Raw genomic sequence first — 13,397 nt, 5'->3', positions numbered from 1 at the left:
TCTAAGCCTTGCATTGGCCCTAGGGAATCTGGGAAGATCCTGCGTCCATGGTACAGATGGAGAGGCTGAGGCTCAGACTCAGGAAGGAGCCCACCCAGGATGCCACAGTAGGCTGACAGGCAGGATTAGAACCCAGCCCAGGCTCCTCTGTGGCCAGTGGGCTCCAGTGAGCCCTACCTGCTTGACATCTCTCAAAGCAAGATGATGGGGGCACAAGGGGTGACTTATGTTCTTAAAGTCACTGTGTGGGTAGAGAGGAGGTTACCACCAAACAGGAAGGGCAGAGGGTCAGGAGTCCACTCACTTCCTTTTCCTGAGAAGATGCTGAGTCTGGCCCAGGAAGGGGGAAGGGCACTGGGCTGGAGTGGGGCCACTGCTCAGCCTAGAGCAGATCAGAGATGGAGGCCCAGTCTGAGGGTCAGGGTTTAGCCTGGGGTCAGGGTTCAGCCCAGGGTTGTGGTAGAAGGTGAGGGCTGGGTTAGAGGTCAATTTGGGGTTCAAGCTGGGGTCAACCTTTGGCCCCGAGCCTGGTTTGGGGCTCAGAATGTAGTGGGGTCAGGGTGGGTGTAAGGTCAGGCCATGGAGAACATCTCAGTCTGAGTAGCTGTGACAAATATTTGGGGCACACAAATAAACTGGAAGGAAAAACCAGGAAAAATAAGGAGTGACCTTTTAAATATTTATTTTTGAGAGAGAGAGAAAAAGAGAGTGTGTGCACATGAGCAAGGAAGGGGCAGAGAGAGAGAATCCCAAGTAGGCTCCTCACTGTTAGCACAGAGCCCCAAGTGGGGCTCGGACTCACAAACTGTGAGATTATGACCTGAGCCAAAGTTGGACACTTAATCAACTGAGCCACCCAGGCACCCCGGGAGTGACCTTTTAGTTTAGTGAATTCTCTCTTGACAGCCACCAAAGCAGCAGCCCCTCCCCTAAAGGACCCTCTCCTAGGCTTCAGGCTCTGCTGAGGCAGGGAAGGGAGTAATGGGGGATGGGAAACTCGCTCTGTGGTCCCGGAGAGGCCTTCCTGGAGGGTAAGTGACTGGTTTGGAGTATCAGGGAGGCCTGTGCATTACCAGTGCCCAGCTCAGCTTCCAGGCAGCAGCACTGGAATGCTCTGCAGTCCAGGGTGGGGCTGGTGACTCACTGGACTGTCTGCTGGAAGGGGCCTGAGCTGACCCTGGACTCTGTTTCTCCCATTGCTGCTGGGCCTCCAGTATTCTGCCCATGTCAGTCTGTCCTGACTCCAGAATCTCGGATTCTCCCTGCTTCCCTGTGAAGCCAGCAAGGCAGATGTGACTATGCCCATTTCACCAATGGGGATACTGAGGTCTAGAGGGCTGCTGTGCAGCAGAGCCAGATGAGTTCCTGGAACTCCTTCAGTTAGCAGGGGCAGACCTGACTTCGGATGCTGGCAACTCAGGCAGGGGAAACAGGGAGGGCAAAGTCATGAAGGTGGGACCAAAGGGCCTGGAAATCTGACCTCCTTAGTCCATGCTCAGGATTGAAGCCTTCTCTGTCCTCTTTTTTCAGGTTCCCAGTAAGGCTGCACAGAGGACCCCCTTAACTGTGGCAATGGAAGGGGGCCCAGCAGTCTGCTGCCAGGACCCTCGGGCAGAGTTGGTGGAACGAGTGGCAGCCATTGATGTGGCCCACTTGGAGGAGGCAGGTGGTGGTCCAGAGCCTGCCAGGAATGGCGTGGACCCTCCGCCAAGGACCAGAGCTGCCTCTGTGATCCCTGGTGGTGCTTCAAGACCCCCACTAGCCCGGCCCAGCCTTTCAGCCAGGAAGTTCTCCCTGCAAGAGCGGCCAGCAGGAAGCTGCCTGGAGGCCCAGGCTGGGCCTTATGCCACAGGGCCTGCCAGCCACATCTCCCCACGGGTCTGGAGGAGGCCCACCATTGAGTCCCACCATGTGGCTATCTCAGATACAGAGGTTGGTGGGGCAGAGCTAGGGGGTGCTCACAAGCTTTTAATAGTCCTAAATGAAGATGTTTTTCTTTCTGTGCCCCTGCTGCACAGCTGTTTAGGCTTTGCTTTGCATACCCCCAGAGTTGAGGAGCCTGCTACCTCACAATATGGCTCTTCCCACCAGGGAGCTCCTTCTGAGCCAATCACTGTTAAGTTCCATTCCTGTCCCTAGGCCAGGCCTCAGAAATAGGCCCTCCCCTTGTCCCCCAAGAAGTTCTCTTAGAAATTTGAAGATCGATAGTATGTCCACCCTCCCCATAACAAGTCAAACCTAGCTTTAGCCCCCACTTCTAATCCTGCTTCTTAGAGTCTCCTCTGACTCAGAAGCTGCCAGCACGCTTCCAGTCTCTGTTCTTACTTCTGCGCCTCTATCCCACTGGCTCTGTTTTCCACTTAGATCTGACAGTGAACCCTAGTACCGAGCAATCTACTGATTGCACAGGCTGAGCTTCTTATGCCTGAGCCAGGGCTGTGGTCTCCTGTCCCCAAGGCTCTCTTCATCTTTCTTGTCCATGCAGCCAAGACCTTGCATTCAGCTACTTCTATAAATACTTGCTTATGCATTTCTCACAGATTTAGGTCTCCCAGACCCCAGCATCCAGGCAGGAATCAGTGTATTTTTCCTTCACCACTTCCTAGGGAGTAAAGTACAGCCATGGCTCACCATTCATGTTTGCAGACATGAGTGTGCAAGGCCTCTTGTCCTTTTTCGTGGCATAGAGACCACCAAGTTTCCCCATCCAAACATGAAAGCTTGATGAGATGGGGGGGGGGTCTGAGATTGAGGGGCCCAGAGCCAGGATTGGACCCTGAACAGGCTGCTGAGGTGGGATCAATACTGCCTCTGGATTAAGCTTTACCTGATGCTTCCCTTTCCCCTCCCTGCCCCCCCCCCCCAGGACTGTGTGCAGCTGAACCAATACAAGCTACAGAGTGAGATTGGCAAGGTAGGACTGGGACAGGCAGTGGGGACTGTTCTCTTGAGGCTTTGGGTAGGCAGCCTATCAGGATCCTCTGCTTGGCAGTTCTTTCTCCCCTGGGAATGTAAGGCAGAGCTGGGAAGGCCCCAGCTTAGAAATGAAGAAAGTTTTGTCCTCTAGGAAATACCTAAGGTGGGGTGGGAAATGATTCTCCATTCCTGATTCCTTAGTTTTTGATGGAAGACAAAGAGGGTCTGAGGCAGCATAGAGCTGCATTGAGCCAAGCAGAGGCAATTACCAGGAACAGCAGCCCTCTTTCTGTCTGCCTGAAATGTATGCCTGCTGGTGGCCAGCTGGTGGGGGTGGAGATGGGATGAGGGGGGAGGGAGCCGGAGCTGTTCAGGCTCCCCATTCCCTGAGCTAGTCCTGGAGGAGGTTGCCCTGTCCAGGCAGGGCTGACCGGTGCCTATTTCCAGGGTGCCTACGGCGTGGTGAGACTGGCCTACAACGAAAGTGAAGACAGGCACTATGTGAGTCTGGGGAGGGGAGGGAGGTGTTGCCCCAGCCAGGCCCCAGAAGCCTGGGAGGTGGGCAGTGGCTGTGCTGGGAAGACAGAGGACAAGGCTGCCTCTAGAGGGAGTGGGCTCCTGTCCCTAAGGGAATGAAAACGGAGTAAGCTTCTTGAGAATATGCAAGCAGAGGCTGGACCTTCTGAGAGGAGAGCTCCAGAAAGGCTTGTTGGGGAAATAGGGTAAGGCTTAGACTCAGATATGGCCACCTCCTAACCCAGCTTAACCACACCTAGGCCATACTTTCAGTTCTGGTGGCAGTCACCCACTAGTGATTGGACCTCCATCCACATGTAACCAGCCTGTTCTAGCTCCTGGTGGCTGCACACAAATGACATTTCTACCCCTCCCTCCTCAGGCAATGAAAGTTCTTTCCAAAAAGAAGTTACTGAAGCAGTATGGCTTTCCACGTATGTATCTATTGGGTCCTATGCTTGGGAGCTCCCTGCTTGGGGGCAGAAGAGGAGGACACCTCAGTCCCTCACTATTTTTGTTAGGACTGGGGGTAGAGGTGGGGAAAGCATGAGCAAAGGCTTGGTAGTGGGGATGTGTTTGGTGGGTTGGGGACAAGACCATTGCAAGATTCTTGCTTGAGGCTGGTTGTGGGGCCAAGGTGAGGCCCAGCCTCCTGCAATAGGGGCTCGACTCCCCTTCCTGGTCACAGGTCGCCCTCCCCCAAGGGGGTCCCAAGCTACCCAAGGAGGACCAGCCAAGCAGCTGCTGCCACTGGAGCGAGTGTACCAGGAGATTGCCATCTTGAAGAAGCTGGACCATGTGAATGTGGTCAAGCTGATTGAGGTAGGAGGCAGTGGTGAGTGGGTGGGAACTCAAGTCCTGTGAAGAAACCTGTGGTGCTTGGGAACACTCAGCACAGACCTAGGGTTCCCACCAGATACTCCTCCCAAAGTATCTGTGGCTAAGGCCTCCAAAGACAGAGCTAGACTTGGGGTGGCAGCTATAGGGAGGCTTTAGGGTTCAGTTCAGGCTGGTCTGCAATATTCTCAAGGTCTCAGTGAGGATAAGGGGCTGCCCAGAAGCAAGAAGTGAGCCCCCAGTCATGGCAGGAGGAGAGAACAGCTGGATGTCACTTGGTGGGCCAGGGTTGGGGGTCAGTGATTTTCGAGGCCTCATCTGTCTGGGGCCTACATAGTTCCTGCTCCATTGTCCAGGGAGGCTGCACAGCATACTGGGGGTCCTCAAGCCCTACCACCATGTCTGTTCCCTCTGACTAGGTTTTGGACGACCCAGCTGAGGACAATCTCTATTTAGGTGAGTGACCCAGCTCTTCCCAAAGCAGCTTACCTAGGGTCAGTCCAAGGGCTCCCCAGGGACACATGTGACCTTCAAATGGGCTGTATGAGCATGTTCTCAAGCCCTGGATTCCCTTGCCCAGCCCTGCCAATCCAAACTTAGAATACCCACATAGATTCAATAAATATTCCCAAGCTCCCACTCCACTGATCAGAGAGACAGTGGATCAAGTACGTGCAGGAAGCAGGCTATGTGATATGGGTTCCCAGACCCTGTATGATAGCTCTGTGCCTCAGTTTCCTCACCTGTAAAATGGGGGATAATATATCTAACTCATAGGGTTGATATGAGGAGTAAATGAGTCATTATATACAAGATTGTTATTAATGTTGTTATTTAAGTTCATGGTGCCTGATTCATGAGTTTAGAGGCCCTCCAGAAACGGGACAGAAAAAACACTGGGCTTAGAAATTAAGGTCAAGGCTTTAGTCTTCACTCCCTGTCCTACTTGCCTATCTGCTGTGACCCTCAGGGAAATTCCTGCCCCTTCTGCAAGCCTCAGTTACCCACCTCCTTCCCAAGAAAGGAATCCATGGTGAATCAGGATGAGGCAGATCCATAGTAGACCAAAGTAGACCATACTTTCACCCATTTATTTCCTCTGATACCCTGGGACCCTTGTCCCATCCATCCTGCAAGTATGCCTGGATGCCTGACCCTCTCCTACTTTCCAGAACAGGGAGGGACCTTGGCATCACCTGCTTTGCAAGCCTGGCTGCATCTTACTTACTTTACTTTTCTTTTCTTTTCTTTCAGTGTTTGACCTCCTGAGAAAGGGGTGAGTTCCCCATCCCAATCAGGCAGGTCAAGTCTAATCCAGGCCTTCTTTTCCCTCCCTGTGCCCTTAGTCCCAGGGTCAGCTACTCTAGGAGAAAGCGGAGACCCAGGCCCTGCCCTTGGGGAGCTCTGATCTGGGGGGAAATGAGAGACAAATAGGGCAATTCTTTGAAGTCTGCTGAGGGTCAGTGAGGCTGGAATATTCAGAGTTCTCTGGAAGAGGGGGTGGGTTTTGAGCCAGGCCTTGAAGAACTGGAAAGATTTTGAGGGAGGAGTGGGAGAAGAAAGGAGTGTTTCTCAAGCAAATATGTAGAGATGGGGCTCTCACCTGGATTCAAATCACAAAGAGTTCTTTCAGCTTTACAAGTTTATGAGTTGGGTGGGTGGGACTCCATTTGCTCCCATTTACAAGAGGGGAAGCTGAGGTTCAGAGGGGGTAAGTGGCTTGTCCAAGGTCACACACTGAGTCTAATTCATGTCTGCTCTATTTGGCCTTCTCACAGTATTAGCAAAGCAGCAGACTTGGGGTAGTGGGCATAGGCCTGGGTGGACCATAGGCCCTAACTGTCAAGACCTTAAATACAGGGTATGGCTTGTGATTGCCTCTCTGCGGGGAGGAGGGGGCTGGGAGTAGTATCCCTTTAAGACTCAGAGCTTTTCAAACGTTTTTGACCTTCATCGAAGTAAGAAATATAAGTTTCACATTGTCATCCATCTCTGTAATTGAAACCAAAGTTTTACAAAACATTACATGTCTTTATCACATATGATGTACTCTGATAAATTCTACTTCATTAGAAATTTTTAAAAAAGCATTAGCCAACCACTAAATTAATTTCATGACCCTCTATTAGGTCTGGACCTACAGTTTGAAAAACACTGCGGTAAATGGCATCTTTGCAACAGTTTGGTTATAGAGAAGTACTTAGTAGAAGGAATACCAAGCCAATCAGAAATTAAGATAAAGCTAATTTGAAATTATAATGATTGTAAGGGGATATTTGTGTCTATGTGTTTTCAGTGTTTCATCATATGGGAGAAAAAGCTAATGTCTTGAGTTCTGGGGAGGTGTTTGAGCATAGAGGGCTCCCGGGAAGTCCTGAGGGGCCTAAATGGCCCAGCCCCTGTCTCCCTACCAGCTGTCTGCTTTTACTTGTTATGATTCAGCTGAACACCCCTCCTCCCCTCCCTTTCTGCAGGCCGGTCATGGAGGTGCCCAGCGACAAGCCCTTCCCCGAAGAGCAAGCTCGCCTCTACTTGCGGGACGTCATCTTGGGCCTTGAGTACTGTGAGCGAGGGTCTGCTTGCCCCTTGGAACGGGGGACGGGGTTGGGGGCGGGGGGGGGGGTGGCGGGCACCGGAAGGGTAGAGCCCGGGCTGAGCTAGCTCTTAGCAGTCCTATCAGTCAGCGCTGATCTACCAATCAGCTTCGTTTGGGGGCGTGGTGTGGACTGTGGGAGGGGCCAGAACCTCCCGGATTGGAAAAGGGAAGGGGGTGGTGGCCGGTTTCGCTGGGTTTGCACCAGGTTGTTCAAGTGGAGCTGCGCCTTGGGTGTTCTCTGTATCTCTTCTGCTGAGTTATTAGTCAAGCTTAACCTTTCCGCAGGGCCTCAAGAGATGTAGGAAGGAAGAGATTTATGTCCAGCTGCCTGAAGAATAGTCTGTCATGTCATGCGTCCTGTAGATGAGGAAGGGTGGGTTTACTGTGAGGGCTCAAAGGTGATGAGAGCTCAGGAGGGAGGATGTTAGCTTAGCCTCTGTCCCTGGAATTCACTTATTTACTCATTCATTTACTTCTTTTTTTTCACTTGCTTCTTTCATATATGAGTACCTACTAAGCGCCAGCTAGACGCCAGGAGATTGACAAAGACCCAAATGTGACCTCGAGAATCTCAGTGTAGCAGAAGGAACAGAAACCTAAGCAGGCAGATACAGTGCAGTGCTGGCTAAGGCTGGGGTGGCACAGGGCTGTCAGATACTGAAGGGAGGCTTCCCAGAGGAGACCATTTGTGACCAGGATCCTTAAGGATAAGTAGGAGTTCATCGGCCAGGCTTGAGGGATGGATGGGAGAGAGTATGTCAAGCAGAGAGAACTGCATAGCAGGGGCACAGAGGGGAGTGGACATGTTCTATTTAAGAATGGGGAGACGTAAAATCTGGTTGAAGCATGGGGTGGAGAGTGGTGAAACACAAAGCTGGAAAGCTACTCAGGCCATACCAGGAGGGCTGGGAATACCTCCACAGAGGACTTTCATGACTTCATTCTGTCAGCATTGTAAACCGCTGAGGGCTTTGAGAAGGGAGGGGCATGATAGGATTTGCATCTCAGAAAGCTCGGCAGCTGTGTAGTGGCTGAATGAAGGGCAAGAGGTGAGGAAGGAGGCTTTTTCTACAGCCCAAGTGACAGATGGTGAGGCCTGGATTAGGGCAGTGGCAGTGGGGAGGAGACATGAAGGAGGTGAGGGGGGGCAGCACTGGATGACTGGCTGGTCATGGGGAGGGGAGGTTCCTCAGACATTGAGGGTTCTGGCCTGGTTTGGGGAACAGGAGTGGTGCCCATCTCTCTCAAATCTTAGCTGGATTTATCAGGAGCATATTCTCTTCCTAGGGGAACAGGGTGAGGACCTATCTGAGGTATCAGATACCAGGATTGTCTTTATCTCATTTGAGCCACTCCACTGCCCTCTAATACTCTCTTTGCACATATGGGGAAACTGAGGCACACAGAGAGGAGGGCTTTGCAGAAACTCTCTATCAAGGGTTTAGAGTTATGGGAAGGGGGCATTTCACCCTGGGTGTGATGAGTGGTGGGCACAACCCTGTACCAGGTTGGCTTCCACCCCTTCCTGTCCTGGGCCCTTCTCTTCAGCTCAGTGCCTTTTGTTTCCCATCCTCTGTTTCCCCCATCCCAAAACAAGCTAATCCCATCTGGCTTTGGAGCAAAGTCTTGTCAAGACCCAGCTAATCACAGTAAAGGGCTTCCCAGAGCCCACTGGTCAGAACCACAGGTTGGACAGGCAGATGAATGGAGGCATCAGGTGCTGAAGACCTTCCTTGTCATTCTGGTCCTCAGAAGGGAAGATGAAGGCTGCCTGGGGAAGGCTCCATGGTCAGGGGGTCCAGACCTGATTCTTGTAGATGGGGCAAGTATAGCAATGCAGGTATGAGAAGCAGTCACATCTGGAATATATCTTAGAAGTTGAGCCCATAGGACTTGTTGATTGAATAGGATGTGGTGTCTGAAAGAGAGAGGAGTTGGAGATGATCCTGAGGTTTTTGGCCTGAGCAACTGGTAATGTGCCATTAACCCGATAGGAAAGACTAGAGGAGAAGCAGAGGTCTTCTGTTTTGTTTGTTTGGTGAGGGATGGGGAGGGGGTTGCAGACAGTGCAATCAAGTTCTGAATTAGATGTGTTGTTGAGAAATTTTGAGAAATATATTAGATGTCTGCCGGATATCCATGTGGATAAATATCCCGGAGTTCAGGGGAGAGGCCAGGGTTTGAGATAAGAATTTGAGACCACTTTCCGTGGTCAAATACACAGTCTCTTGAGCCTCTGCACTCTGATGGGTATGTGTCAAATCTCTTGAGTGCATCAGGCACATAAGAGGCAGTCACTAGAGGAACGTTGGTTTCGTAGTTATTGTTGTGTGACACTCACTCCCTTTGCCCTTCATCTCCGCCTCTCCTCTCTTCTTTCCTCCTGCCCTTTCCATCTTCCCTCCTCTCCAACATCTTGGGGACTGCTGATCCAGAGGAAAGTATTTGCTGAGGTAGAGCCCATAAGTGGGTGACTGTGGGGTAGAGTCAGTGCCTTCTCTAAGCTGGGATGTCTCTGGCCATCTCAGCCTGAGCTTCCCATCTTTTCTTGGCACTGCTGAACCCAGGAAGCAAGGTGAGCTCTCAGTCCACTGGAGAAGGCTGACCCTTACCCCAGCCATGTTCATCCCAGCAGTCCCAAGGCTTGGGATGCCCTCTCCCCCTGATGCTCTTCAGCCCAGAATCCCTAAGCCGAGGCAGTACTTCTGCAGGATACCCCACTATTCCACCCTAAGTCCGAGGAGGAGGAACATTTCCGACCTGACTGGGTGAGAGAAGAGACTGAGAAAAGGTTTTGACAGGCTTTGGGACTGCAGACAACATGGGGAGGGCCAGAGATGGCCTCTGGAGAGGCTCCCTTCCCAATTTCCTCTGACAGCCCCTTCAGCAACAAGGTGTCTTGATTGCCACAGGGAGCACTGCACTTGGAGTCCAAAGACTCCAGTCCTAGCTCTGCTTCTGACAGCCTGGACTGGCTGTGATGTCACTACTGCATAGTGGAGCAGAGGGCCCTGAATTCTTTTGAGGTCCTCACGAGATGAGTGTGTGCATGGGCTAGGATAGCCCCGCTCCTTCTCACCTAGAGTTTAAGATGGGCTTCCCTGGCCAGGCAAGGGCAGGTGGGGGGGGGGTTCCAGGCAGTGGCCCCCCAGGCCAGCACTCAAGCTGCCTCTTTCTGCAGTGCACTGCCAGAAGATCATCCACCGGGACATCAAGCCGTCCAACCTGCTCCTGGGCGATGATGGGCATGTGAAAATTGCCGACTTTGGCGTCAGCAACCAGTTTGAGGGGAACGACGCTCAGCTGTCCAGCACTGCTGGGACTCCAGCGTTCATGGCCCCCGAAGCCATTTCTGATTCCGGCCAGAGCTTCAGTGGGAAGGTGGCTTCTAGGACCTAGGCTGAGTTGGCATTCAGGTGGAGGGGTGGAATGGTTTGCAGTGGAGCCTCATTTCCAACCTGAGGGTATCAGAGTCCTTATGTCTCAGGCACGAACACTGAACACAGTCCTCTCCTTCCTGTTTGCCTCCTGAAGTCTGAGAAACTCCCCATCTTTGGCTTCCTGTCATTTTCCAGCAGGATGGCCCCGGGTCTCCACTGCAGATATTTCCTGCCAGCTTCTCTGTACGGAGCACCGGGCTGGGCTGTGGAACAGACAGAGCCCAGATGGCCCAGTTCTCTGTCCTTCTGGAGATGGTGAAAAGAACAGGAGAGCTCATGTTTGGGAAGAAGTTGGAGCTTCCTCTCAGACTTTTTGGAGACGGCAGGGTTTGAACTAGGCCTTGAAGAATGGGGAGGATTTGAGCATGAGATGGAGACCACAGAATGTACAAGAGCACTGAGGAGCATTGGGAAGGGGGCATGATGGGTCTTGGGCAGAGTTTAGAAGGCCTAGAAGTTTGTGCTTCCTCCTAACTGACAGAGGCGGTGGGCAAAGCTTTCTGAGCAGAGGGCTGCGGTTCCGTCTGTTCCCCTGGCCACATGCCTGTTCCCACCTGTGGAGTGCTGGCTGCCTCACTGTGCCTCTGCCAGGGAGCCGATGGTCAGGAGGCATTTGGACATGTGTGTGGGTGTGGAGCTCAAGAGAGGTCAGGGATGTAGATAGAGATTGTTTTCAAGAATTTCTAATTTTGATGTAATTCCAAATTTACAAAAAATTACAACAATAATACAAAAAAAAAACCCTCCCATGTATCTTTTTACCTATGTCACCAATTATTGACATTTTATCCCATTTACCTTTTCACCGTCTCTCCCTATATTTGTTATACACGTATTGCATTTTTCTGAACTGCACGAGAGTTAAGTTGGAGACCTTACCCTCCTTTATCACAGTATAGTTTGGCAGGTATTTTCTAAGAACAAGGACATTCTCTTACATAACCTCAGTACAATTATTAAAATTAGGAAACTAATCATTGATAAAAGACTGTTATCTAATCGACCTTATTCAGATTTCATCAGTTGTCTGGATACTGTTCTTTAATGCCTTTTTTTTTTTTTTCTGGTCTAAGATCTGATTCAAAGTTAGTCACTGCGTTCACTTGTCACATCTCTTTGGGGTCCCTTCATCTGGAAGAGTTCCTCAGCCTTTCTTTGTCTATTCTGACCTTGACATTTTTGAAGAGAACAGTCCTGTTACTTTGCAGAATGATATCAGTTTGCATTCGTCTGGCGTTCCCTGGTTGGATTCAGATTGAATCATCTGTGGCAGGAATATGTAGGTAGACATTTGAGAATCATTCACATAGGAGAGAAAGTGGAAACCAGGAGAGGAGGTGGGGTTCCAGAGGGGGAAGATGTAGAGAGAGCACATGTTAGAACCCAGGATATGGGGGAGCCGTGAGGAGCTGTGGAGGTGGCCAAGGGCCAGGGCCTTGGGATGGGCAGGGGCTGTTTCTGGTGTCAGAAGGAAGGTGGATGGTGGCTTCTCCAATGGAATATCGGGAAAAGGGATGACGAGCTAATTTAGTGAGTATAAGGTCAATACATAGCATGGTTTCTGGGGTGCATCTGTGTCACAGGTATAGCAATGTGACCCTGTAGGTGAAGGAAGTTTTGCACCTATTGAGTTGGAACTGTATCTGGTTTGGGTCTGTGACAAGGGGACATGGAAACCCTGAGAGGCCGGGACCTTGTTCTTGTCAGCCCTGTGTCCCTAGTGCTCAGCACAGGTCAGGCATGGAACGAGTGCTTGGGAGTGTTTGTTGAGTGAATGTATGACTGAGGAAGGAGGTTCCCAGCATGCCCTCTCCCATAGCCCATGGGAGCTAGGTGAGCAAGGGGTGTTGGTTCCTTTTGGGGAACTGATGCGAGCTGTTTCTTCCTAGGCCTTGGACGTGTGGGCCACTGGGGTCACATTATACTGCTTTGTCTATGGCAAGGTGAGTGTTGGGTGGGCTGGCAGAGCTGGGTGGGCCCAGCCCCTTGGCGCCATGGGCGGGGCCAAGCTGAACCAGGATGAATGATAGCTGCAGGCTGTCATTTCCTTTGTGTCCTAAAGTAAAGTGACTTTTGAAAGGAGCCACCTGACCCAGAGAAGACTGAGGGAATAGAGGCTTTTTTCTTTTTTCTCCTGACCCTTGGAAGGAGATCCATATGAAGGAGTCCCGGACAGCAGACGTCCCAATGGGAGGTGTAGATGGCGGTATTGCCATCTTCCCACCAGAGTGCTCCCTGTCCTTCTGGTCCTGATGCCATTCATTCTTTTGTTCATTCACATGTTCACTCATTCATTCATTCATTCATTCATTCTTCAAATTGTCCTTGACTCTTGCTCTGGGTCAGGATGGGCCTTGGGAACACTCAACATTGACTTAGCCAAAATCCCTGTCCACAGGTGCTCCTACTCTAGTGACTGCACTGAGAGCCAGGAGGGAATCTCAGTGAACATGTTCGCAAACTCCAAGCCCTGGGGGTGGAAGCCTTTCTGCAGGTGGCTCTATGGCCAGTGGGTACACCCAGCCTCATAGTTCCCTCAATGACTCATTTGTTCAGTTAGTGTTTCTTGAGCACCTACTGTATGCTGAGCCCTGAACAAGTTAGACAGGGTTCTTCCCTTCTACTAAGGAGCCCAGAGCTGCCCCCCACTTCTGGCCACACCAAGAAACGGGGTCAGTCCCCCAAGGCAAGTTGAGGCCCTGGGCCTGCATCCTTTGTCTGTTTTTACACCCCACAGTGCCCGTTCATCGATGATTACATCCTGGCCCTGCATAGGAAGATCAAGAATGAGGCCGTGGTGTTTCCCGAGGAGTGAGTTGCCCATGAAACGGGGCTCCTGCCCACCCCCAGGGAGGCATGTCTGAATTGTAGCAGAGCATTTGCCTTTTGAAGGCCCCACCCCAACTTTCTGGGGGTGCTGTTCCCTGGGAGGGGCTCCTGAGCAGATGGAGGGGTGGGACTGTAGAGCAAGGTCTCAGAGACATCTAATCGGATTCCACTGTACAAATGGAACTCTGAGGCTGGGAATTGGGCAAGAATGACCCCAGGTCACACATTCACACTACTCCTTCACTAAAAGCCTGTGTGGGGTC

General features: G+C 51.6%; 1 protein-coding gene across 1 annotated transcript in view; it reads left to right on the top strand.

The window, feature by feature from the left end:
• Positions 1-13,397, top strand: part of CAMKK1 (calcium/calmodulin dependent protein kinase kinase 1) — a 28,881-nt gene that overhangs the window by 5,925 nt on the left and 9,559 nt on the right. Inside the window, exons 2-12 of the mRNA XM_049636831.1 lie at positions 1,531-1,932; positions 2,867-2,914; positions 3,364-3,417; positions 3,815-3,866; positions 4,121-4,254; positions 4,689-4,725; positions 5,524-5,545; positions 6,744-6,832; positions 10,047-10,246; positions 12,195-12,248; positions 13,043-13,116. Coding sequence (XP_049492788.1) covers positions 1,573-1,932; positions 2,867-2,914; positions 3,364-3,417; positions 3,815-3,866; positions 4,121-4,254; positions 4,689-4,725; positions 5,524-5,545; positions 6,744-6,832; positions 10,047-10,246; positions 12,195-12,248; positions 13,043-13,116 — 1,124 coding nt within the window. The 5' untranslated portion in view covers positions 1,531-1,572. The remainder of the gene's footprint in view (positions 1-1,530; positions 1,933-2,866; positions 2,915-3,363; positions 3,418-3,814; positions 3,867-4,120; positions 4,255-4,688; positions 4,726-5,523; positions 5,546-6,743; positions 6,833-10,046; positions 10,247-12,194; positions 12,249-13,042; positions 13,117-13,397) is intronic.

Source organism: Panthera uncia, chromosome E1 (genome assembly GCF_023721935.1).
Source record: "Panthera uncia isolate 11264 chromosome E1, Puncia_PCG_1.0, whole genome shotgun sequence".
Classification (NCBI taxonomy): domain Eukaryota; kingdom Metazoa; phylum Chordata; class Mammalia; order Carnivora; family Felidae; genus Panthera; species Panthera uncia.
This window is presented reverse-complemented; position numbering and strand designations above follow the sequence as displayed.